This window comes from Euprymna scolopes, chromosome 23 (assembly GCF_053919585.1).
Source record: "Euprymna scolopes isolate OS-2025 chromosome 23, ASM5391958v1, whole genome shotgun sequence".
Taxonomy (NCBI): domain Eukaryota; kingdom Metazoa; phylum Mollusca; class Cephalopoda; order Sepiida; family Sepiolidae; genus Euprymna; species Euprymna scolopes.
The window spans coordinates 70,203,012-70,226,696 of NC_136504.1; the positions used below are offsets into that span (position 1 = coordinate 70,203,012).

General features: G+C 31.7%; 1 protein-coding gene across 1 annotated transcript in view; it reads right to left on the minus strand.

Annotated features, from left to right (window-relative positions):
• The window catches only part of LOC145245981 (dynein axonemal heavy chain 6-like), a 632,504-nt gene that overhangs the window by 288,209 nt on the left and 320,610 nt on the right, over positions 1-23,685 (minus strand). Inside the window, exons 58-64 of the mRNA XM_080107771.1 lie at positions 19,457-19,694; positions 16,636-16,938; positions 14,540-14,725; positions 10,306-10,478; positions 8,556-8,736; positions 5,703-5,882; positions 4,098-4,204 (exon numbers count right to left, since the gene is read on the minus strand). Of these exons, the coding sequence (XP_079963897.1) occupies positions 4,098-4,204; positions 5,703-5,882; positions 8,556-8,736; positions 10,306-10,478; positions 14,540-14,725; positions 16,636-16,938; positions 19,457-19,694 (1,368 nt within the window). The remainder of the gene's footprint in view (positions 1-4,097; positions 4,205-5,702; positions 5,883-8,555; positions 8,737-10,305; positions 10,479-14,539; positions 14,726-16,635; positions 16,939-19,456; positions 19,695-23,685) is intronic.

The following is a 23,685-nucleotide window of genomic DNA, read 5'->3' on the forward strand; positions in this document are numbered from 1 at the left end:
AATTCAGGGTTTTATCTTTCTGGAAAAAAAAAGTTACTCAGAAATAATGGATTTTAATAAATGTAATTTCGTTTTAAAAAACAACAACAACTTGATTTTGCGGCTATTTTTGGCGGTGCCTAGGTTTAAGGTTTATAAAATTAGAATTGTTAACGAGGGGGTGTCGCATTGTTTTACAACTAGTTCTAAGTGATAATTTTCTGGGGTTCAATCCTTACTACAGGCAATAATAACTGAGAATAACATGAAATTTACACTTCTACTCAACGATGTCTGGCGGAATGGAAATAATCTATCTCCCGTGGATTGAATAAAAGCTTCAGTCGGAAATTCTATATAGGTCGTAAAATCCGAAAAGCATCAATACAGAGTAAATGAAATAATTCTCCATAAAAATAAAAATAAAATATTTTATTTTTATTTAACAATTACTGGTTATAATTTCTAAATTAATTTAAAGCTCAATTTGATTTCAAAAGAAGAAAAAAAATTACGTAAAACAACTTGAACTTCAACAAGAATACATATCACCAGTTCCGTTGCTGACATCTAAAAAATGTTTTATTTTCGGATTATTCAAACTACAATTTTCATCTTGAGTCTTATATTCGCAGCGATTCGGCTGATGTAACTTCCAGCCTTCTTCATGTGCATCTTTTTGAAAAATCATCACAAAATGCATGCATTAATCATAGCTTTTGTATGAGCATCTGTGAACATATGAAATCTAAATAAATCAAATTAAGTAAAAATAAAAATGTAGAATATATATTACTTCATTCAAACATTTATATTTAAAGTTTTGAAATAATATTTTGAAATCTCCTTCAAAATAGGTTTTTACATTAAACAATTACGTATTATGATAATTACAAAAAATAACGGTTTGTCGCCATCGCCTCTGAACTATAAGTGAACTAAATAAATATGGTAATAATTTAAAATGATCATTTCCTAAACGTTTGTACTCTTTTACGGAAGTACTTCCAGTCAAAGTAAAGTTGGAAATCATTTTAATGTTGTAACTTGATTCTCTTACTTTGCCATCAAAGAGAATGACATAGCATATGTTGATGCGTTTAGCCAATGAAGATTTCACAAAAAGAACTTATAATCACCCTGGGAAATAATTTGATCTTCTCTTGTGTTATATTTAATGGAATTTACATATAATATTAAAGAGTTACGCTAAGTGCAAACACTGATTCGCACTCTCTGGTATCATTTGCGTAAGCATTAGCTTCAATTCCATATATGCGACCCAGATGTATGCATGATGATATTTTTTAAGGAAACGAAAACATATTGAATTAAAAATATAACCAGATATTATGAATTTCTGCACAGTTTAACCGAGTTTACTTGTAATTTATTTCAATTATTATCCTTACGATTATTATTGTTGAGAAGGCAATGAGATTTTCATGAGAAAATTTCGCGTTTCAATATTGCATTGAGAAAGTGCAAAAGAACATCCATTGCGCCTACCATAAAACGCTCCCTCATTTTTGCTAGAAAATTTAAGGCTCTCTTGAAATCTAAATAAATAAATTGAGTTAATAAAAGAAAAACTCTAGAATATTTCTGTTTATCTTTCACGTCTGGCTCACCATTGTTGCGATGATATATCGGTATTGTGGAAGGTCGGTAAGCATGTTGATAAGAGGGATATTCGTTACCGATCTTGCATATACTATGCGGAAATCATGGTTTAGTTCGTTGTATTATTGTTTGTATCATCTTCACTTGAGGAAGATGTAATTATTATAGGTTTACTTGTCCATATCTGACTTTTAATTGAAGTAACCTAGTGTTCACGTCAATTTATAAATTAACTTAGACTTAATATGTATATAATAATAATAGACTTAACTAAATATAGTGGAATAAAAGGAGAATCAGATGAGGTATAGGTTGTTTAAACAGTTACATTCAATTTAGCTTAAATTTTCTTCCTACAAAATCAATATTTGATTCTGCTTTGTGAATTTTTTCTTGTTGATCGTTACAGCGTGTTGTTAAGAAGAATAAAATGTAATAAGATTTAATTTCTTAATAAAAAGATTTTCTCTGAGTTGGAATTATCGTCGTCATATTAAAAAGTGACATAATTATTACATTATTAGTCCATTTTCATTAAAACAAAACATATTTTGGAAAAAAAGGCATAATTATAAAAAGAAGAAATACACTATCAAGCAATACTAGTATACACGACTAGTATGTGTATATATGCCTTCGGTTGCAAAATAAGCTTTTTTACGTCGCCTGACAAGTGACTTTTGATTTCTTACAACCCAATTCGTCATGATGTATTTTCAAATAAATTTACTTTGTATATATTATTTAAAAGAGCGTTTATCGATTACATTACAATCGTTTTAAAACAATTAGGTCTTCTTTTCAGAACGTTGAATACAAAATGGAAAAAGCAAATTCGCACAATTTTCTTATTTCAATTCAAGTTAGGTCGAAAAGTTGCTGAAACAGTTCACGATATCAATGAAGCGTTTGACTCAGGAACCACTACTGAAAGCACAGCACTACGATGAGTAAGAAATTACGTGGCAGCGGCAAAGTCTTGAAAATGATGAGCATAGTCGTCAGCCATCGGATATTGACAACAATCAATTAAGAACCTTAATTGAAACCAACCCACACACAACTGTTCGAGAACTTACTTCTGAATTAGACGTAACGTATACGATGATTTCCAGCCACTTGAGAGAAATTGGAAAGACAAAAAACATGATAAATGAGTGCCTCACGAATTAAACCACAACCAAAAGAAATGTCGTTATGAAGTGTCATCTTCTCTTCGTTTATGCAACAAAAACGACCCGTTCCTAGACCGGGTTATGACTTGCGATGAAAAATGAGTTCTTTACGACAACCGGCGATGCTCAGCTCAATAGTTAGATGCCGATGAGGCTTCACAACACTTCCTGAAACTAGAGTTGCACCAAAAAAAGGTAATGCGACTGGTCTCATTCATTACAGTTTTTTGAATGCAGGCGAAACCATTACGGTGTCAACAAATTGATGAACTGCATCAGAAACTTCGACAACACCTAGCATTAGTCAACAGAAAATACTCAATTCTTCTCCACCACAATGCCCGACCGCATGTTGCTAAACCGCCCCTACAGAAGTTGAACGAATTGGACTACGAAACTCTGCCTCATGCGACATACTCTCCAGACGTCTGTCTCACCTACTGATTACCACTTTTCAAGCATCTCGACAACTTTCTGCATGAGAAACGCTTTCTTATCAACCTGATATATGTATATATATATATATATATATATATATATATATATATATATATATATATATATATATATAACCGGTGTGTCAATGTGCCATATATCTATATCTATATCTATATCTATATATATATATATATATATATATATATATATATACATGGCACACATATATATATATATGGCATATATATATATATATATATATATATATGGCACAATCACATTGCCATATATATATATAATATATATATATATATATATATATATATATATATATATATATATATATATATATATATATATAGTTTAATGGAGATGGTAATTAATAAAAATATATGTAGTTTAGTGGAGATGGTAATTAATAAAAACTGTTGTACAGCAAATATGCGTTTTATTTTTTATTACCGTATCTTTCTGTTAAGTTACATTATTGTTTCAGCTACTCGGCCGTTTTTATGGCCGTCTGTAGCTTCCTCAGACTTTTACAGAAATGTTCGCTATTTTGGGATGAAAGAGTGAAAGAGTGAATGAGGTCAGGGGTGCGAGGAGGGCGGAAAAAAGAGAGGAACGGAACAAGGGGGAAGGTGAGAGGGGCACCGATGGAGGTTAGCAGTACTACCATAAAGTGTGGTTGGTTCTGCACAAAGCCTTCACCACTATAAACAAATCATCTGTGTAGATCTCCAAGCAACTTAGTTTTCGTGGCGGAACCTCATATGTCGAAATTGATAGGATAAATTTTTATTTGTTCTTTTTTCGTATGTGAATTTTATAGTGGACTAGACGGTATTAACTGCCTTTATTGTTTTTACTAAGACAACTTACCTTGAAACATTTTTGTAGATGAAACGAGTTGTCTCCATCAAACAGATGATCAATCGCTGCTGCAAGTTTTCACACTTCTCACTCGTTTCAATTGTATAATTAAACAGCTGAAGACGAAGGATATAATATATTATGTGCTATATAACATATAGTAATAAATATTTAAAATAAAAACATTTTCGTAGTCCTCTTTCAACAAGGATTGCGCCTTTATGAGAATTTATAAACAAACCGTCAATCTATGCTTAAAATGATGTTCTACTTGCACTATATGGCTATTACTGTATGTGACCACTAATTTGACATAAAATTTAAATTATCTTTTTCCAATGTTAATTAATGGTGGTCTGGAGGTTGAATACCAGGCTGCGGAGTTAAAGGTGATTTTACAACTGGGTTCGACATCTTACATTGGCAGTAATTAGCATTTGCATACGCATGAAACGCATATCTTGAAGAAACAAACGCACATTTAATGTTGATAAATTTAAAATGGTTAAATTAATTATCAATGAAAAAAAGTCAATATAATTTCCCAACTAAATATTTAGGCTTTTATAATATTCAGAAATAAAACATTATTAGACAAAACAAAAAATTCAATTCAATATTGAGTAAGCAATAAACACAAATTATATGTTAAATCGTGTGAGTCAAAGATTTCTTCTGTGATTCAACCTTAACCCTACTTGTAGATCCCGTTTACAACACCATTCGTCAAATCATAGCTGCTAAAGTCAACATGCTGCTGCGATGCATCTAGCTAAGACTACATCTTTGTGGAGATTTGGCAATCGAGAAACTAGCATCATTGTCTGTTCTCTGTAATTCACAGATTACTCATCAACTAGAGTTCTAAGATATACCGGTCTGTTATACAATCTATTGCTTTGAACAGATTCGAGTGTTAGCCATCAGTGAAGAAGGCAGAAAGAAAATTATCAATCATTAAGACAAAGATGCTGTGTTGGATTTCAGGTTTGACCGGATGACTTTATTCAAAGTATTGATATTCACCTCCATTATGATGTTATGCCAATCTCAGACAAAATAAAAGAAAATATCTACTGCGCCCAAACAGCAAAACCATTGCAGAAACAACATTCAAGTTTAAGGCTCCTGGGAAAAAAACTGATAGGACGTCCAAGCAGAATATTTAATTACTTGACTACAAGATTTCAAGATGGCCAGATTTTATCATGATCAAGTCTTTGACTATGTATTTTGCATGAAAATTACTAGGCATACAATTTTCACCTCTGGTACTTTACCAACAACACATAAATTCATTAAGTTGAATCTTTATCGTCACAGAATGTTTTCTTTATTTTCTTTATATAAAATCCATAAACTGTTAGATATTTGTTCTTTCATTAGTGCCATCTTTGAAATGTATGTGTATTCTGTTACAATATTTCAAAGAATGCAGTTAATATAAAATGGCTTTATATTGAGTAAACATAGAGGTCTCAAAGAGCAGCTCAGATTTTGGTTTTTAAAATTTAAAGAAAAATATTTCAGCCATATTCTTAGGTGAGAAATATATCTATTGATTTTAATTATTATTCATAATCAAAATGATAAAGAAAAAAGGTAGCAACTCACTTGTTTGAAATATTTCAGTGAAAATTGGTACATTGGGTCAACTTCTGCCATATCAGCTACAACAAAATACATCACTGACCCACGGGCAGCCACAGGCCGATATTTTTCACGAGCTGCAGAAATATTCATTTCTGTGGTTTCTGTTTCTTCAAGGCGTTGTTTAATTACTCCTGAAGTTACCTAGAATTTGAAGGAATATTTAAGAAAGCTCATCAGACACATTTTGAGATTAATAAAAATTAGTAAGTGAAAGTATTTCATGCAAAAATTAGCACAAATTTAACCACATTCAGCTTTCAATTTCGCATAAAACACTCATTCTAAGTGAACGGACTCTAACTTTAGCTCATTATTAACGGACTAAAAAAGTTCCTGATTGAAATTCTAAACTGACTCATAATTATATATTAAATTTAAATAATTTTATGTTAAATTTATTCAAAATTTTGAAATTTATTTATAATTCATGTTAAATTTATTCATAAATTTACCTTAAACTTACTCAGAAATTTATGTTAAATATTCTCAAAAATTTATGTTAAAATTTGAAGTCATCGACTTGATTGAAATTCAAAATTTATTCATAATTTTTTTTTTTTTTTTTTTACACGGTGGTCACCACTTATCAAGGCCCGGAAGGCACTCAGGGATAAGGGTTATTGCAAGTACAGTACGTTAGTGTGGAGATTTAATGAAGTGTTTACTTAAGGGGCGGTTCATTAGGAATTTGTTAACGTTGGACTTGAAGACATTCAGGTTGTAGTCAGGTGGGAAGCAGGCAGACCGAACAGAGTTCCACACGCGTGCAGTTCTAAGAAAGAAGCTTTGTTCATGGAATATACGTTTTGATTTAGGCACAGATAAAGAGTGGGGAAATTTTTTCACAGTGGATTCAGCTAGACGGGTGTTTTTCATGAAAGATTTGTTATTTTTCTTTTTTTTCTCTCTCCCTCTCTCTCTCTCTCTAAGGATCCTGAATAAATATGAAACTTATGTGAATTTAATCACAATTTTATATTAAATTAAGTCATAATTTTATTTTAAGTTTTGACATAATTTTATTTTAAATTTTTTCAAAATTTTTCATAAAATTATTCAAAATTATTCAAAATTTTATGTTAAATATGCTAATAATTTTATGTTTTATTTCGTTATAGTCTTATGTTGAATTTGTGCAATAATTTTATGCTAAATTTACTCTTAATTTTATATAAAATTTTCTCGTAATAATATAAATTTACTCGTAATATTGAGTTTAATGTAATTATAATTTATTTTAACTTATTCAGAAATTTATGTTAAATTTACTCTTAAATGTATGCTAAAATTTACTCATTGTTTTATGTTAAATTTACTGGTATGAAAAAATTGAATTATTGAAAACTATTACTTTTATGAATACATTTCAAAGCTTTTCACTAAAAACATGCGATTCTCATTTTTTAGACACTTCCAAGTAAAAAGCTTGGAAAATATCTACATTTTAGGCATGAAAACAATCAACAGTGTTTGACGTTAAAATTGGGTATTATGATTCTTGAACGTAGAATGATTGTGTATACTTTAGAGACCAGATAGCCTAAGAAGGTAACGCATAAACATTTTTACTTTAATAAACATTTAAATAATTAATTTTAAAAAATAAATCATATTTTTATGTATTTATTCTGAACAATCGTATAGTCAAACAAAAAAAAAGACAGGAATGCACCCAAAATTAAATTTAAATCTTATTGCAGTTAATTATTTTATTTAATTAACTTTTACTTCCAAAAAACTTAATTTAATTTAAATTAAAAACAACATGGTCGAGAAATACTATTTTTCTTTGGCAACACAAATATTGGGAATACAAATATTGAAACATTGTTTCACTGCTGCGACAATTCATAACAAAACTTTGTTAACATTGGATTTGAAGACCAAGTTGTAATCAACATGAGTTTTGCGATCATATGTTCTATAGATGGAAAACCTTTGTGGAGAAGGTTTGTTTATGGAAATTTCTCCTTGTACTAAGCACTTGAAGAGAGAAAATAAAATCACTATCTATCAAGATAGACGAGTTCTTGCTATTAATGTCTTATGAGGAACCATAGATTCAATCTCAGTCAATCATCGCCTATGGAAATGACAATAGAGTAAAAAAAAGACTAGCGACATGTGAGAAAGGGGAAGGGAAGAGATCGTTCTGCACAAGATTTCAAAGTCAATTTTTTAGTTTGAAAGGAAAAGATGATGTGTACGAAACCTCCTCAGATGTACCCAAAACATTGATCAAGTCAAAATGGCGCAGGTAAAAATAGAATGAGTAGAAAACTTGGAAAAAAGCACAACTTCATCTGAACGTTTCTTATGGGTTAAATAGAAACTCATGGGTCATGTTATTGGAAAAATGTTTGGGATTTGTTTAAAGAAAAAAGATTCAAACCCTACTTTGACTTTCTATTCAACCCATAGAAAAAACTGTCTATAGAATGTGTGCTATTTTTATGTGCACTATTTTTACTTAAATTCACAGACATAGAAAATACTTCAGTTTATTTTCTAATAAAATCAACAAATATGAAGACTTTTATGTCTTTAGGATTATAGATTACTGATTTACGTTATTTTTCTTCCATTGTCCTTTTACTATTTATATTTATACTACGTTTCAGCCGATGTGCTCTCTATCCTTCTTCACATATCTATGAGTCATTTATATACAATGATACTTTCTCATATTTAAGTATCTTGTTAATTATTTATGGAATCTTATATGCATTTGTTAAACTTATTTTTTAATTAATGAACCCCTGTGGTATGAGTAAAATCATTGAAAAGAATGTAAAGAAAAAAGATGTCGCTTACCTTTGATTCATTAAGAATGTTGACAAGTTCTTCGTTATCCAAAATGTTGCCTTCTGATTCAAACAATAGTTTAAGGATTCGATCTTCGATAGCTTTCAATTGATTTTTGTCAGCATTGATACGAACAATTAATGTGTTTCGTTGTTCTTCCAAGTCGGGTCTTTCAAGGCGTACAACATCACTACATAAAAAGGAGCACACAGTTTCACAAAATAAAGGCAAGAAATGCATAAAAATGTGAATAAACCCAAAACACTGATGCCTTTTCAACAATCTTTTTGTTGAATTTGAAAATTTAGAAATGTCATATGAGTTTTATTAACTGATTAAAATCATATATTTTGTTTTGTTTCTGAGACTTTTGTCCTAAAAACAACTTCTTCAGAGACAATTTTTTAAAACTTTTCTCCATTTCGTTTCGTGGTATTAACCCAAGAGATAGGTCGCTTGCGGAGAGACAAATGTATACGCCCGGTGTTGCTAACGGTTGGTGTAAAGTCTGATCGATATGGGTTGTGTGGTTGACATGACTTTTGAATAGAAAAACTTGGTCATATATTTGACAAAATTTTTGATTGAAAATTATATGTAAAAAACACTAAGCCTTTATCTATGAATAGGTTGTTTTTACAACAAAAGTTTCACTTAATAAAAAAATTATAACATCGTTAGGTTTTCTAAATTTTCAAATTAAACTTACGTAATAATGTTTTCACAAATATAACTGAATTTCTTCCATCATTTTGTTGGCTAAGTCGGCGAACAACAAAATCGAATCTCATTATTTTTGTTGGAAATAGTATTATTATTATTATTATTATTATTATTATTATTATTATTTTATCACCACATTAATACAAGTAAACCTATAAGAAATCTTTAATTGTAAAACTAGCAGAATCTTTTAATTTATTCATTATATCATGTGCATTTGAACATGACTCATTTTAATCAATAATTTCATTTTAATCAATAATTTCATTTTAATGTAAAAAAAAATTCGCTGAAATATCGAATGTGAATTTATGAATAAAATTGTCTAAATTGTTTTGATGAATCTGTTAATGTGTTCCAGTTTAGGATAGAACATAAAGACACTTAAACCTCAAACTATGTCGGCATTAATATTTTTCAATTAATTCTTTTTAACCAATAAGAATACAGATAATTTGAGGCGAATATGCTTATTCCAGTACAATAACCAATCATTTTTTTTCTCTTATGTTGTGAGTTCAGTCCTCGCTAGAACCTATGATTTTGTAATTTTTTTCATTTTGAAACTACACGCCAGGCAAAGACGAATCTTACATTACTTCTTCTTCATCCAATTTTGGCTCTGAGGTGGGCGATGTCTCATGCCTACTCTTCATGCAGATCAGTACAAATGTTAGACATCAGCTACAACTTCCTTGCTCTAATATGCTCTCTAGTGCCAGGATATTAAAACATGATGAAAAAGTTAGCGTACTGGACCACCTGAGATTCAAGGCATCTCTAATCTCTGCCAAGTTTTTGATGAAACACAATTGAAAGAATATTTGTAACAGTAGAGCAAACAAAAGTTAAACGCATTGTATCTAAATGTAAGGATTGACAGCAGCTTCTTTAAACGCTTCCCATGCAATACAACAGTGATAGCACGTTTGCAACTACCACCAGGCCAAGTATGAAAATGTCTTTTGCGAGGATTAACAATCAAAAATTGTGTTGGAGATAAATGAAGAAATGATTTTATAAATGATTTTCTCACCTTAAGATTTGATCTTCAAGTCCTGATTTGGTAACAGTGAAGTTTATGATTGTCACTTTAATACACACCTCAGGTAGGTAATGTGGGTTGGACATTTTGGTGGTCATGTACAATCGGAAATTTTTGTCATATTCAATGTCACTATCACCTAAGTGAATCATTAAGCGTCCACCCTGCAAAAATATTGATTCAAATAAATCAAAATGGCAGTTGCATTTCTCAAACACAGAATTAAATGATTACTATTATGTTGGGTTCAAGGATTCATATAATAGAAATCGTTTCTTTGAAGTGAGAAGAGTTACCCCATCTTGTTTAAACTACTGTTCATCCGAACAACAATTCTTTGCCATTTTCTTTCATTTTTTTTTATCTATATTCATCCCAAACAAGACACACTTCCACTGAGACATAAGAGGTTACTGTAAAGTAAGTAAATCCTAATTTGAGTAATTGTATAGCGAGATGCTTGTTCACATTACATTTAACTTTCTGCATGTTGATAAAGTTGGTAAATTCAAAATGAGATTAGTTTGAGAAAATAAGCTATTAAAGTAGAAAGCCTTTCGGCATCTAAGGAGCTCAACAGTGAAGCAGTGGGATTTTGCTGATTGTTGGGTTGGACGGCAATTGAGCAACAAGTTTGTCTGTTTAAAGCTGTTCAAAGCTTATTAACGATTATTAGGTAGTGTCCAGTAATGATCATAATTGACTTTGAATGGTGATGAAAAAGATTGTTGTTTATTCATGAATAAAACTTGATGGACAAGGCAGGCATAGAGTGAAGTTTCTTTGCAGCAAATATGGTCAGATAGCAGAGTAGTGAATTTTATTACCGATCTCATGAACGGCATTTTTGTTGGTCATTTAATAGCAACGTTGAACTTAACATATCTATAGTATATATTCACTTGGATCCGTTGTTTTAGTTGTTTTGTTTTATGGCATATCAACCTTTTTTGCGTTATTTGATGCCAAATTCAGTAATTCTGGAAAAGGTATTATGCTTCGAATTCTTGATATCTTCGAATATTTATTCATGGAGTTTGGTTTAATTATTTTTATTTTATGGCATATCAATCCATTTAGAGTTATTAATGCCGAATCTAGTCATTTTGGAAAAAAGATTTTATTTTAGATCTTCAAATATTTATTCATGGTTGTAAAGTGGGAAAATGTGTCCTCGGCTCGTTGCTAAGATCCTTCACCATCCCCCGGTCCTCTATATACAGCTATCAGGGGAGATCACTACCTGATTACTTCCTGTATCAGGGGAGATAACTCCATGCGTGCTTCATGTTATCAGAAGCAGGTGACACTTTTACAATGGTGTTCGTATTGGTTGTTTTGTAGAAGAAAATAGTTGTTTTTGATTTTGCAGAAGATGGTTAAATTTTTCAATAGAAAAGGAAAAAACATCAATGTTTGATGCATTTTAGGTCAAGCGGTCACTATCTTCAGCCAGCTTGATCTGGTAGCACCAGATGGTCACTTAGAAAAGCAAAATATCATAAGTAATAATTAATTAATTCGTAAATAAACTATTGTTATCCTAAAATTTTACTATTGCATGAAACGAAATGTTCTAAATGCCCACAAGAACAGAAAAAACACTGTAAATTAAATTGATAAACATCAGAAATAAAGAAAGAAACGGATTCTTAAAACACACATCAGCTTTTTTAAGCTTCCTTTTCCAAATTCATGTGTTTTGAAATTATGAATACTATATAATTACTAGTTGTTAAAATATTTAAATTTAATACATGCTATCCAGAGAAATCCTTTGTGAAAATGTGTAAGTAATTATAAAAAACGTATAAAATCTCTGGCCACCCACAGAGACTCTATAGAAGAACTCTTTAGTTTAAAGAAACGTTTAAAAAAAAAAGTTTCTCATATTTAATGAAGTAATGAATACTTTATACAAGGGCCTCTCTTTTTCTTTTTCTTTTAATGTTTTAATGTGCAACGTATAGACGTTCCTTCCAATTTCAGAATTCTTTTCTGGTATGGTGAGACCTAAATTGTTTATACATATATATATATATATATATATATATATATATATATATATATATATATATACTAGATTAATACTCGTCCAAGGAGGGTAAGAATTCATTTCCAAGACAGTATAGATTTGCACTACTTCTATACCCCCTTGCAACAATAAACTTTCAGATATTGTGATACATTATGATTAGAACCCATATTCTAATTTAATTCAAAATCCATTCGATGATTTTGATTAGTCCATTCGAGAAAATATCTCAAATTTAAAGCTTAAGAAGTCTTCAGAAGAAATAGAAATTCAAGGAATCGTTTTTGGTTGATTTCTTATGACTGTAAATGCAAATCTGAAACATTTCTAATGGGATGTTGCGCCTATATTATACTCCCTAAAATCCTTTTAAAAATACTACAAGAAAATAAAAATTTGTGAAATATTAATTAATTTTGTGTCTAATACATATGATTAAAATTTTACAAAAATCAAAAGTATCTAAAATTTCAGGAAAGGCTTAATTAAACTAAATATATCTTACATTTGAAATCCTTACACGGAATAGCCATGTTTCAAAATTTATAATGATTGGTTAATTAGTTTATAAACGAATCATGCATATGCAATACACAGATGTACCTAATTTTTCTGAGTATACAATCAGAAACTTCTCAGATAATATGTGTTATCACTGTATTACCAAGCCCTCTTTTACCCATCTATAATATGGAGCTACCATTAGGAGGCTACTTTACAAATAAACCGATTTAATTATAATTTCACTATTTATTTAATAAGTAATATATTTTATAAGGAATACAAGTTTTAAGACCATAAAGATTTTTTAAGTGGAAATTTGAGAGAATTTCTTTGGGCCAAATTAACACACATCAACAATAATGTTTTATTAGTTTTATTTTATTGTTACTGTTAAAAGTGACTCTGTAAAATGTTTAACATTTTAAGTAAGGGGACAAAGATTAAAACTAAAAGGCCTTCCTGAAGAAATCACCGTTGGGATTTAGGGATAGGCAGTGTTGAATTTGCTATTGAATATAAACTGGCATAGTGTGGTGCTTTAAAAGGGCGAATAGGAAAACAAGTAAACATGAATAGTTAAAGAGTGACAGAAATACGTTTAACATGACATCATTCTTCCCATTCAAAATGTCAATCAATTTAGTTGTTTGAATAAATATATTTTCAAAAAATTATGAAATTGTCTATTTGCTGTGTATACCAAGAAATAATAACATCTTTAAACAAAAACAATCAATCAAAATCTAATCGATCATATCGTAAATGCTAAACTTCTTTTTGACCAACGGTATGGACTTAGGCAATTCTACAGCGGATATCTTCGAATGCATTTACCATGCACTGGATAAAACATGAAGAAATAAGATCTTTGAACAACCTAATTCTTTTCTCATTCAAGCAGAAATAGTTGTTTCAGCACTTGCATCTGCAGTCAGTTCACTTGTAGTAACTTTATATATTATATCAGAAGCTTCAATTGCTAATAAACGTCACCATGCAACTCACAGTGTAGTATCTGTTTTGATGCTACATTTCACCTTTTCTGTCCTCAGTCAGTGAAGGAGAAATGTTTTATGATTAAGGCAATTTTTATTTTTGTTCCTATTCGGAATTTTCCCCTTTTTTGCGGAACTGGATTTTCCCCACATTAAAAACCCACCTTGAGTCCAACTGCCCGGAAATCAACGAATATGTCCATTTTGCTGAATAACACAATCATTCCATGGACGAACGTAAGTTTTATGATTCGAGTTTTTGGACAGAGCTATGTTTATGGCCAAATCTGAACAACTAGTGCCAAGAACCTGTGCACACTTGAGCTGCATAATACCCTCGGAAACATACACAGCATTTATGGTCTCTTCCAGACGATCCCTACTTATGTCTTCATCTTGATTTTGCTAGCAATATTATTTTATTCTTACTGTTATTATTGAAATGAATGCCCAACGAATTGCGTCACCTCCCAGAAAACTATTTAATCTTCAGTAAATCTTTGTCTAATTTGGCATTCTAAAAAAAAGTGAATCGTTCTGTTCAGGGAATTAATTTTACCCTTCCCCGGACGGGTATTCTCTCGTTTATTATATAATAACTACAACAAATACTGACCCAACGGATCACGGTTGTTCTAGTACAGAATAAAAGTCAGAACTTGTTAGAATATGGTAAACAGAAACCTTTTACCTGCATGAAAGTTTGTTTCAATAAAATTGGTTCCAGTGCCGGATCCAGGGTTTCACCAATATCTTCAATAAGAACAGGAATTCCAATGCGAATGCAATTCTCCAGTGTTTGCAGAAGATGATTATCACTTAGTTTGATAACGCGCAATCCATTTTTTATTTCTTTGTTGCGGATCCAACAACTCGCCTACAAAACAAAGAATTTAAAAATTGGAGTGCAGAACGTCTGGTAGATTCTGTCCGTTTTACAGCATTATATCAACCATTTTGTGGTTATTAATTATTGAAATATAATACCCATTGTCTACAAGTAATTGACAACAAGTTGTTATTTTATCCATAATTAAAGGGTAACGTTGAAGGCTCATAACTTTCCTAATGGTATTAGTGTGTAAATTAAACATAATAGATTTAATAGGAATTAAACGTGCACAGGCGATTCCATAGTCCATGGTTATGTTTACTCTGCCAATCATGCAAGATGTGAAATAACTTTAGCATGTAGCAAAATTGAATGTGTAAAAATAATGTTAAAAACGGTATTAAAGATAGATTAAGCAGAAATGGAAAATTCCATTAGAAATTAAAAGAGTAAAAATTTTGCTTTCAACCAGTATATTGCATCATAAACAGAAGACATGTCAGAGACATGTAGTGGAGAAGCTGATAAAATCTTTTTCTTTATTTTTTAGCTGCAAAAAAAAGCAGTTAGATTTGGGACATTTGTTCCCTCCCTCTATACCGGATGTTTTGGGATATTATTTATTATGTATAAAAAGAAAACGCCTGAAAGCATTAATAAACTCGAAATAATTGTGTGTTATTATTAATAAATTTTACAAAAAGAAGACAACAAAAGATATATATATATATATATATATATATATATATATATATATATATATATAAGCAGACACATAGACAGACAGACAGACAGAGTGAGAGTGATACTATGTATCATCTACCTAAGACTTCAGCTGATAATTTGCAGGGGTCAAAAAAATGTGCCGCCATAAGCTACAATTTGTATCTTTCTTAATATGAGTCAAGGTAAAAAAATGATCTGAAAATTATTTCTTAGTTGAATATCTTTGCTTATTTTGTTTTGATTATACTGCAGCAGCAGTAAATAGATAATCAGAAGTTTGCATGGTGATCCTTTTTACTGGTATACTAATCTCAATTGGCATAGGATGAGCATTTGGTTCTTTGTATTGTCTGTTTAGTATTGCTATAATACTGACACTGAATTCTAGTTAAGCCTTTCATAAAGATACTAAAAATATTCTTGTAGTTTATTAGATTTCAATTTTTGTGAAGTTTTTCAGAACGTTGTATTATCAAATATAATGCCTATATTCTTAAAGTAAAACATACACTATTTTCTAGTAATCAAAACGAGACTCATCTCCAGTTAAGCACAACTAATCCACACCATAACATATAACTTACATCTTCTACATATATAAAAATTAATGTTTGTTTGTATGTTATATAAATTGCCATGTTATTAGTTTGAACTTTCCAATAAGTTTCAATAAGGGTTACATGTTTCATAATATCTAAAAACACGATTGAATTTTCTCCTCGATTCCATTTGGGATCACTAAGGGAAATTATCGGTTAAGTCCATAAAATAACTGACATATAATTGAATGTAAAGAAATGAAATTCATTTTTTTTTTAACAAATTTTCTTCGTTTCATAAAACTCAACATAAAATTCAACAAAGAATGCCTCAATGAAAAACATATTTTTTTAAAATATAAACATTTAAATAATAATCAGTTTTATTGGTATTTTCTTCTTAAGATTCAAAATATGCAAATTCGTTTCGATTCGTAAAAATCATTTACCGTTTTACAGTGGCTTGTAAACGATTTTCTCTTAAGAAAAAATGCCTTGCTAACTAGTTTTTTATTACTTAGCCTCATATTGCAAATCTTATTTTTACCTTTTCCTTCCAGGCAAAAATTGTAAATATGTCTCTATTTGAAATTATTGCAAAACATAATTCTCCATATGGAGATATTGTTATTTGTTATTTGAAGAGGTAGTTAATTGAAAGTGTTAACACAAATAATCTTGATTCTTTACCTGTTCTTGGGGGTCAATCATTAGTGGCCATCGGTGACCTTTTGTTACAAGAATTGCATTTTCAATGGATACTTGATCCCTGGGAAGACCATCCGTGTTCCATTGTCTGATCTCAAAAGGATCAGCCAACACCTTGACAAGGGTCAGTCCATCTGAAATAGGGATCTCAAGCTGAACGCAATGAGCAATCCATGCATCTACAAGTTCTTTTCGGTAAACACTTGTAAAGGCGCCATAATATGCAACGCAAGCAGCAGATACAAAGACATCACCAATCACGTTGCCGAGCTGAGCTGTGAACTCCTGGAGAAACAAAACAAAACATCTGAATAATAATAATAATAATAATAATAATAATAATAATAATAATAATAATAATAATAATAATAATAATAATTACACCGACTTAAAACTTCATTTTAAACATTTTGGGAAAGGAAAAATCCTTCACATTAATGTCAACTTGCAGAAATTGAGGAAACCAAGATTCACAACACCAGAAATAAATGAACCAGAATGACTGTTTTCATCGAACAGACTGAGAATTTAACGACAATATAAAAAATTATTCATAAATAAAACTGTGTTGTCTTAAAATGAATCATTGCATAACAATAAAACAATAAAAACAAATAGTTCATTAATGAGATGCTTTTTGAGAAACGATATGTGTATGTAATTAGTTGATCTTACGATGTGATTTGCATACACATGATTAATGTATTAGAAAGTTATTACATTTTTATTATGAAAATATGTTCACTGTTTTTATCTCAGCTACTGTGATAAATGAGTGGATTTTACAAATATGCTAATAATCCTTAGTTTTATGGTTAAGGAAAGCTTGATTCAAGATATTCTGTGTTACTCATTGAAAAATCGACTGTTTGTTTTGCAATTCACTGGTATCAAGTTTTTGATTTCCTCTAAATCGAATTTTATAATCATTAGAATTTATTTTTGTTTGTTTCATTTTACTTCAGTTAAAGTTCTAAGAAATTAAGAGATCTCTTCCTAGAACTAACACTTGATCTTTATATGAGATACAAGTGAACTGCACATCTTTTTGTGAACCCATGAAGATATCTAATTGATCTAAGCATCACATATTCTTATGTGAAAAGATGTAAACCTAAAGAAGAAATTGGTAAAGGCATCTCTTAAAATAAAAGTGTACAACCAGGTGATTTCCTTTGCATACATGTTCATTGCTAAAGGCACAGGATCTTTCTGAGATGGCTTATTTGTGGCATCCTCGACTAGCTTCCATGCATGCCAGCACTATATGATATACAAAATACAATCTCTCAATAGTAAATAATAACCGAAGACTAAAATAGTCAGACCATCCAGGTGATTGGAAACGAATGTTGTCATGTCTTTAACAGTTTCTATAACCAAGTTGATGCTAAACTCTGCTCCCATTTGAAATTGATTGTCTAGGCTGAGAGTTCCAAATCTTACATGCATCCATTGGACACACAATCCCTTGTCTCTCTCTATCAAAGGTCATGACCCCAAATGAGGTCAGCAAACTATTAAAATGAGGCCTCAAATCCATGTAGAGAGAAGTATCTAATTAAGTTAAGAAATATCCATTCATACATTGAAAGGTCTGATACAAAAGAAGAAATGGGTGCAGGCATTGTCTAAAATGAACCAGGTGATTTCACTTTCTCACTACATGTTCTATGGAGCTGACCATAGAACGGAAGGATAAGTCTCTGTGCTCGTTGTGCTCAGCAGATTACTGATCTTCTACAGCACTTAACACAAAGATGGTATTTCCCACTGCAGCAACGTGTGGTACAAAGCTTAAGATGATGAAAGATAGATCTCTGGCTAGTGCAAAGATATCTGTGAATGGACCAGCCATCACTTCTTGCTAATGATCGACAATAACTTTATCCGCAAAAAAGGGCAAGTAATGTTAAATAGTAGAGATCTCATCTGATGATTTAGGTTCGAAATGTGGCGTTTATACACAGGGTCGACAAGTACACACTTAAATGTTTCCTGCATAGCCAGAAGTTGACCTGACATCGCATCGTTCAGAGAGAGATAGAAGTAGGCTAGTTCATTTGAAGTGAACAGCCCATGTAAAGAATGACTTATGATCGATGATAAATTAAGGGCTAAACTTCTTAGATGTTCATAGCCTGGAACATCCTCCATCATTAGCAGAAGAATGGATTATGCCAGTATCTAAATAAATGGTCCTTCTTCAAATTAGAAAATATTCTTCTTTTCTTCATTTGTTATAAGACTTTCATTCCAGAGTGAGAATTCGCCCTATGAAGACAATCATGCAAGATCTCATTTGACCTGGAAAGTATATATAACAATAATATCTGGAAAGGCAGATCTCCTATACCTCATTTCAATAAAACAGATCCCAAAGTTGTCTAGTTAGAAATGAAGGTTTTTATGCAGCAAAATAGAATCATACAATGATTAAGATAAAATTTAAATAATTTATTACAATTGTTTGTTATACGAATTTTAATAAATGTTAGGAGAGTCACGTTTGTGTGTAATGTAACTTTGGTTTCATGACAATCAGGTCAAAAATATGTTAAAATGGAAACCTCTTTAGAAGAAAACGATAAATTTGACCTGCCTTCTTGTTCAAAGAATATGCAATAGGTGTAGATAACTGCTACTAAATTTCAGGTTTATAGGACTAATAAGTTCTAATAGCAGATAAACAGATGAGCAATTTTTTCATATTGAGTAGAAGTTGAAAATAATTTCTAATTTCTATTATTTTTATCATCTGAAAAATAACCAGTTCTCATTTCTAGTTGTATCAAATCCTTACGCCAATATTTTCTTTCCATCTTCCTTGTTCATCAGCGAGAGCTGTGGTAAGTTTTGATGCTCTTTTGAGACGAGCGGCCGTTTGAGCAATGTTTCTCTCCAACGACTGCTTCTCAGCCAAACTGTTGTCATATGTTTCCTGCAGTTGAGCAATTTGGTCCTCGACATCAGCCAATTTCTGTTGCTTATCTCTCAGAGTCTCCATGACAGCATCTAATTCTTGTTGTGCTGTCTGCAGTCTGCAAAAAAGAGACATAAACGAAAATCAATTGAAAAAGAAGAACACAAAAAACAGATTGGCTAAAATATATTACAATGATTCCAAAACACTCAACAACATGGAAATTGAACAGTTATGTCCACTTTTAATCAGTTTTGATCCCAGAACTCACTGCATGGATGAGATCTTGGATCAAAAGATGATTGCATTTGTACAACCATTGAATACCCACTTTATACAAATTATTATTATTATTATTATTATTATTATTAGTAGTAGTAGTAGTAGTAGTAGTAGTAGTAGTAGTAGTAGTAGTAGTAAACTCTACAAAAAGTAGTGAACATTACTGGATAAATACTAATAAATACCAACGAGATATTTTATTACATTAACTTGGTTTTAGCTCTATATTATATATGATATAACTTGGTTTTAGTTGAGTTATATATGATATAACACTGTGTGACAAATTTCATATAAAACAAGTACATATCACATTAGACCTGTTTTGATGTAAGAAAAGTATAATAATAATAACATACGATGTTATAGTATTGTTATTGGCTCACATGGAGCTTTCACACGTCAACAAACGATCTGATTAGAAACCTGTGGTGTTCTCTGGAAGCTGAGTGACAACAAGTCTCCCCAGACGTCCAGCTCTCTCCACCTCCTTCGATAGCATTTGGAAATGAATTTGCATCATCCCAACAGCCTCTTACCATTGATTTCTCGCTGGCATTGGCCATTGGTTTATACTGGAATTTGAGTGGCACTCAGCCTCCCCAAGGTCCCAGTTCTCTTTGCGCTTGTCCAGCCAAGGTCTGGCTAGTGCTCTCTCCTCAGTCTTTCAGTCCTTCTTGACCCTTCTCAGCTCTTTGGTATCACTTTTTTATTGGGGGCAACGGTGATGAAACAATGGGGTGGATGCATGATGGGGGTGTAGAACTTGTAGATATGCAGCTTCGGTGTTCTTCATTCCCTGTAACGCTTATTCGTTATATTGTCTTCTTGTATTATTCTCCACATTCAAGGGTTTTCCTTAATATTTCAGTCGTTTTCATTATCGTTAGTCATTGTACTTTTGCAGTTATTCTTCTGATTCCAATTTCTGACATTCTTTTTTCAAAGTTTTTCGGAATTGTTCCTAGTGCTCCTATTATTATCGCTACTATTTTGATTTTCTTCATCATCCAAATCCCTTTTAACTCTCTGGCTAGCTCTGTGTATTTGCTTCGTTTCTCCTTTTCTTTCATACTCACCCTGATGTCAGCTGGGACTACAAAGTCTACGATTTGACAGGATTTTTCTTTCTTGTTATTATGACATCTGGTCTTCTTGCTTGGATGGGTTTGTCCGTCTGTATGTCCATGTCCCATAGGATTTTGTGGTTCTCGTTTTTGAGTGCTCTTGCGGGTTTATGCTTGTACCATTTGTCTGTACGCTCAAAATGCAGTCGTTTGCACAATTCCCAGTGTACCACCCTCCCCACTTAGTCATGCCTGTTTTTGTATTCTTTTGGGGCCAGTTTGCTGCATTCACTTACTATATGGTTTATCGTTTCGTCTCTTTGTCCACAGAGTCTGCATTTGGTGGTTCTTGTGTTTTATCGATCCTTGCTTTGATATGGTTGGTTCTTATCGAGTTATCTTGTGCTGCAGTTATTAGAGATTCAGTTTCTCGGTTTATATGTCCTTTTCACATCCATGTCCAGGTGTTTTCATTATTCTCATCTTTTGTCATTCTTATGCATCTTCCGTGGAGTTGTTTCTCTTCCCATTTCTCTTTTCTCGTTTTGTCATTTGTCTCTCTGTTTTCTGTTTTGTTGTTTTTTTTCAGTGTCTCTCGCTGCCATTCAGTGTTTTGCATTATGTATGTTTCTAGTTCTTTTTTCGTGTCCTTCACACAGTCTTCTATACAGATCAGTCCTCTCCCTTTTCACATAGAGTCTGTCAATATCGTCCTTTGGGTGTAGTGCATTATGCACGGTCATGTGTTTCCTGGTTTTCCGGTCGAGTTGTCTCAGTTCTTCTTTTGTCCACCCTATAAACGGTCCAGAGTATCTTACTAGTGATACTGCCCATGTATTTATACCTTTTATTAGGTTTCTGCTATATAATTTCGTTTCCAGGAGTTTTCTTGTTCTCCTGAGGTATTCCTTTCCAATTTTCTCTTTCATTTCTGTTGCTCTGATTGTGTCCGCTTCCAGAATTCCCAAGTATTTATAGTCGTCTTGTTTCCCTAGTGCCCTCATTTCTGTTTGGTTGGGTAGTTCCATGCCTTCTGTTGTTTCCAGTTTTCCCTTTCATATAACACGTTGTGCACACTTTTCCATTCCAAATTACATTTGTATATCTTGGCTGAAGATCCTGGTAGTGTTCATTAGTGTCTCTAGCTCCTTTTCGGTCCTTCCAAAAGTTTCAGATCGTCCATGTACATCAGGTGGTTCATTTTTTCTTCTGTATCGGAGAACTTGTATCCTGCTTGGCACTTTCTCAAAATACTGTTCAAGGGCATCATGGCTATGATGAACAGTAGTGGTGATAGTGAGTCTCCTTGAAAGATGCCTCTTTGTATGTTTTTCTTTTTTACATAGGCGCCTCACCACTTATCAAGGCCGGTAGGCCACTCAAGGATAAGGGTTAAAAAGTGTACAGTAGTCAAAAGGACAATATAGTAATCAATAGTAATGGAAGTTCGGTAAATTTGTTAACTTAAGTGGAACGGCTCATCAGAAACTTGTTCACGTTGGACTTGAAGACAACCATATTATAGACAGCTGGAAAGCAGGAAAACGGAAGACAATTCCACAGGCGTGCAGTTCTAAGAAAGAAGCTTTGATCATGGAATCTACGTTTAGGTTTAGGCACAGATAAAGAGTGGGGAAAATTATTGATACTGTTTTCAGCTAGTCTAGTGTTTCTTGTGAAAGTTTGGCGAGGGGGGACCATAGATTGAAGCTCAGTCGAACACTTTCCATGAAAATAACGATAAAGCAGAGACAAACTCGCAACATCTCTTCTGTGAGAAAGAGGTTGCAGCGAAGAGAAAAGGACATCTCCCACCAGGCCACGAAGTCTATTTTGAACCCTATCAAGGCAGGACAAGTCTTTTCTAGCAGCTCCTGCCCAGATGTGGCAACAGTATTCCATCCTTGGACGTATCTGGCTCTTATATAGATAGAGAATTGCATCAGCAGTGAGATATCTACTGGATCGATAGAAGGATCCGACCATTTTTCCAGCAGCCTTGGCAACAGATTTGATGTACGTATTCCATTTAAGATCAGGAGTAAAGGTCAAGCCCAGAAGCTTGTCAAAACTTGAGGCCTCCCCAAGAGGAGAGCCATTCATTTTAATTGATTCCAGATGGGGATCAGAAAATTGATGATGTAAAGATAGAAGCTTGGTTTTAGATGCATTAAAAGTAACCAGCCACTCCTTTCCCCATTATACAACGTGATCAAGATCAGAGGAGAGAGAATTGGAGAGAACTTGGTCGTTTACTGTCTTAGATGTGCTACCATAGATGATAGTGTCGTCAGCAAAAATGTCTACGAATAATGTAAGGATGTGATTTGGAAGATCATTAATGTAGATCAGGAAAAGAGTTGGGCCCATGATGGACCCCTGAGGGACTCCAGCATTTATTATTATTATGTCAATTCTATTATTATTATTATTATTATTATTATTATTATTATTATTATTATTATTACTATTATTGTTATATTATTATTATATTATTATTATCTTATTATTATATTATTATTATTTTATTATATTATTATTATTATATTATTATTATATTATTATTATATTATTATTATTATATTATTGTCATTATTATATTACTATTATATTATTATTAATAATAATAATATTCATATATTATTATTATATTATTATTATTATTTTAATATTTCTATTATTATATTATTATATTATTTTATTATTATTATTATTATTATATTATTATATTATTTTTATTATATTATTATATTATTAATA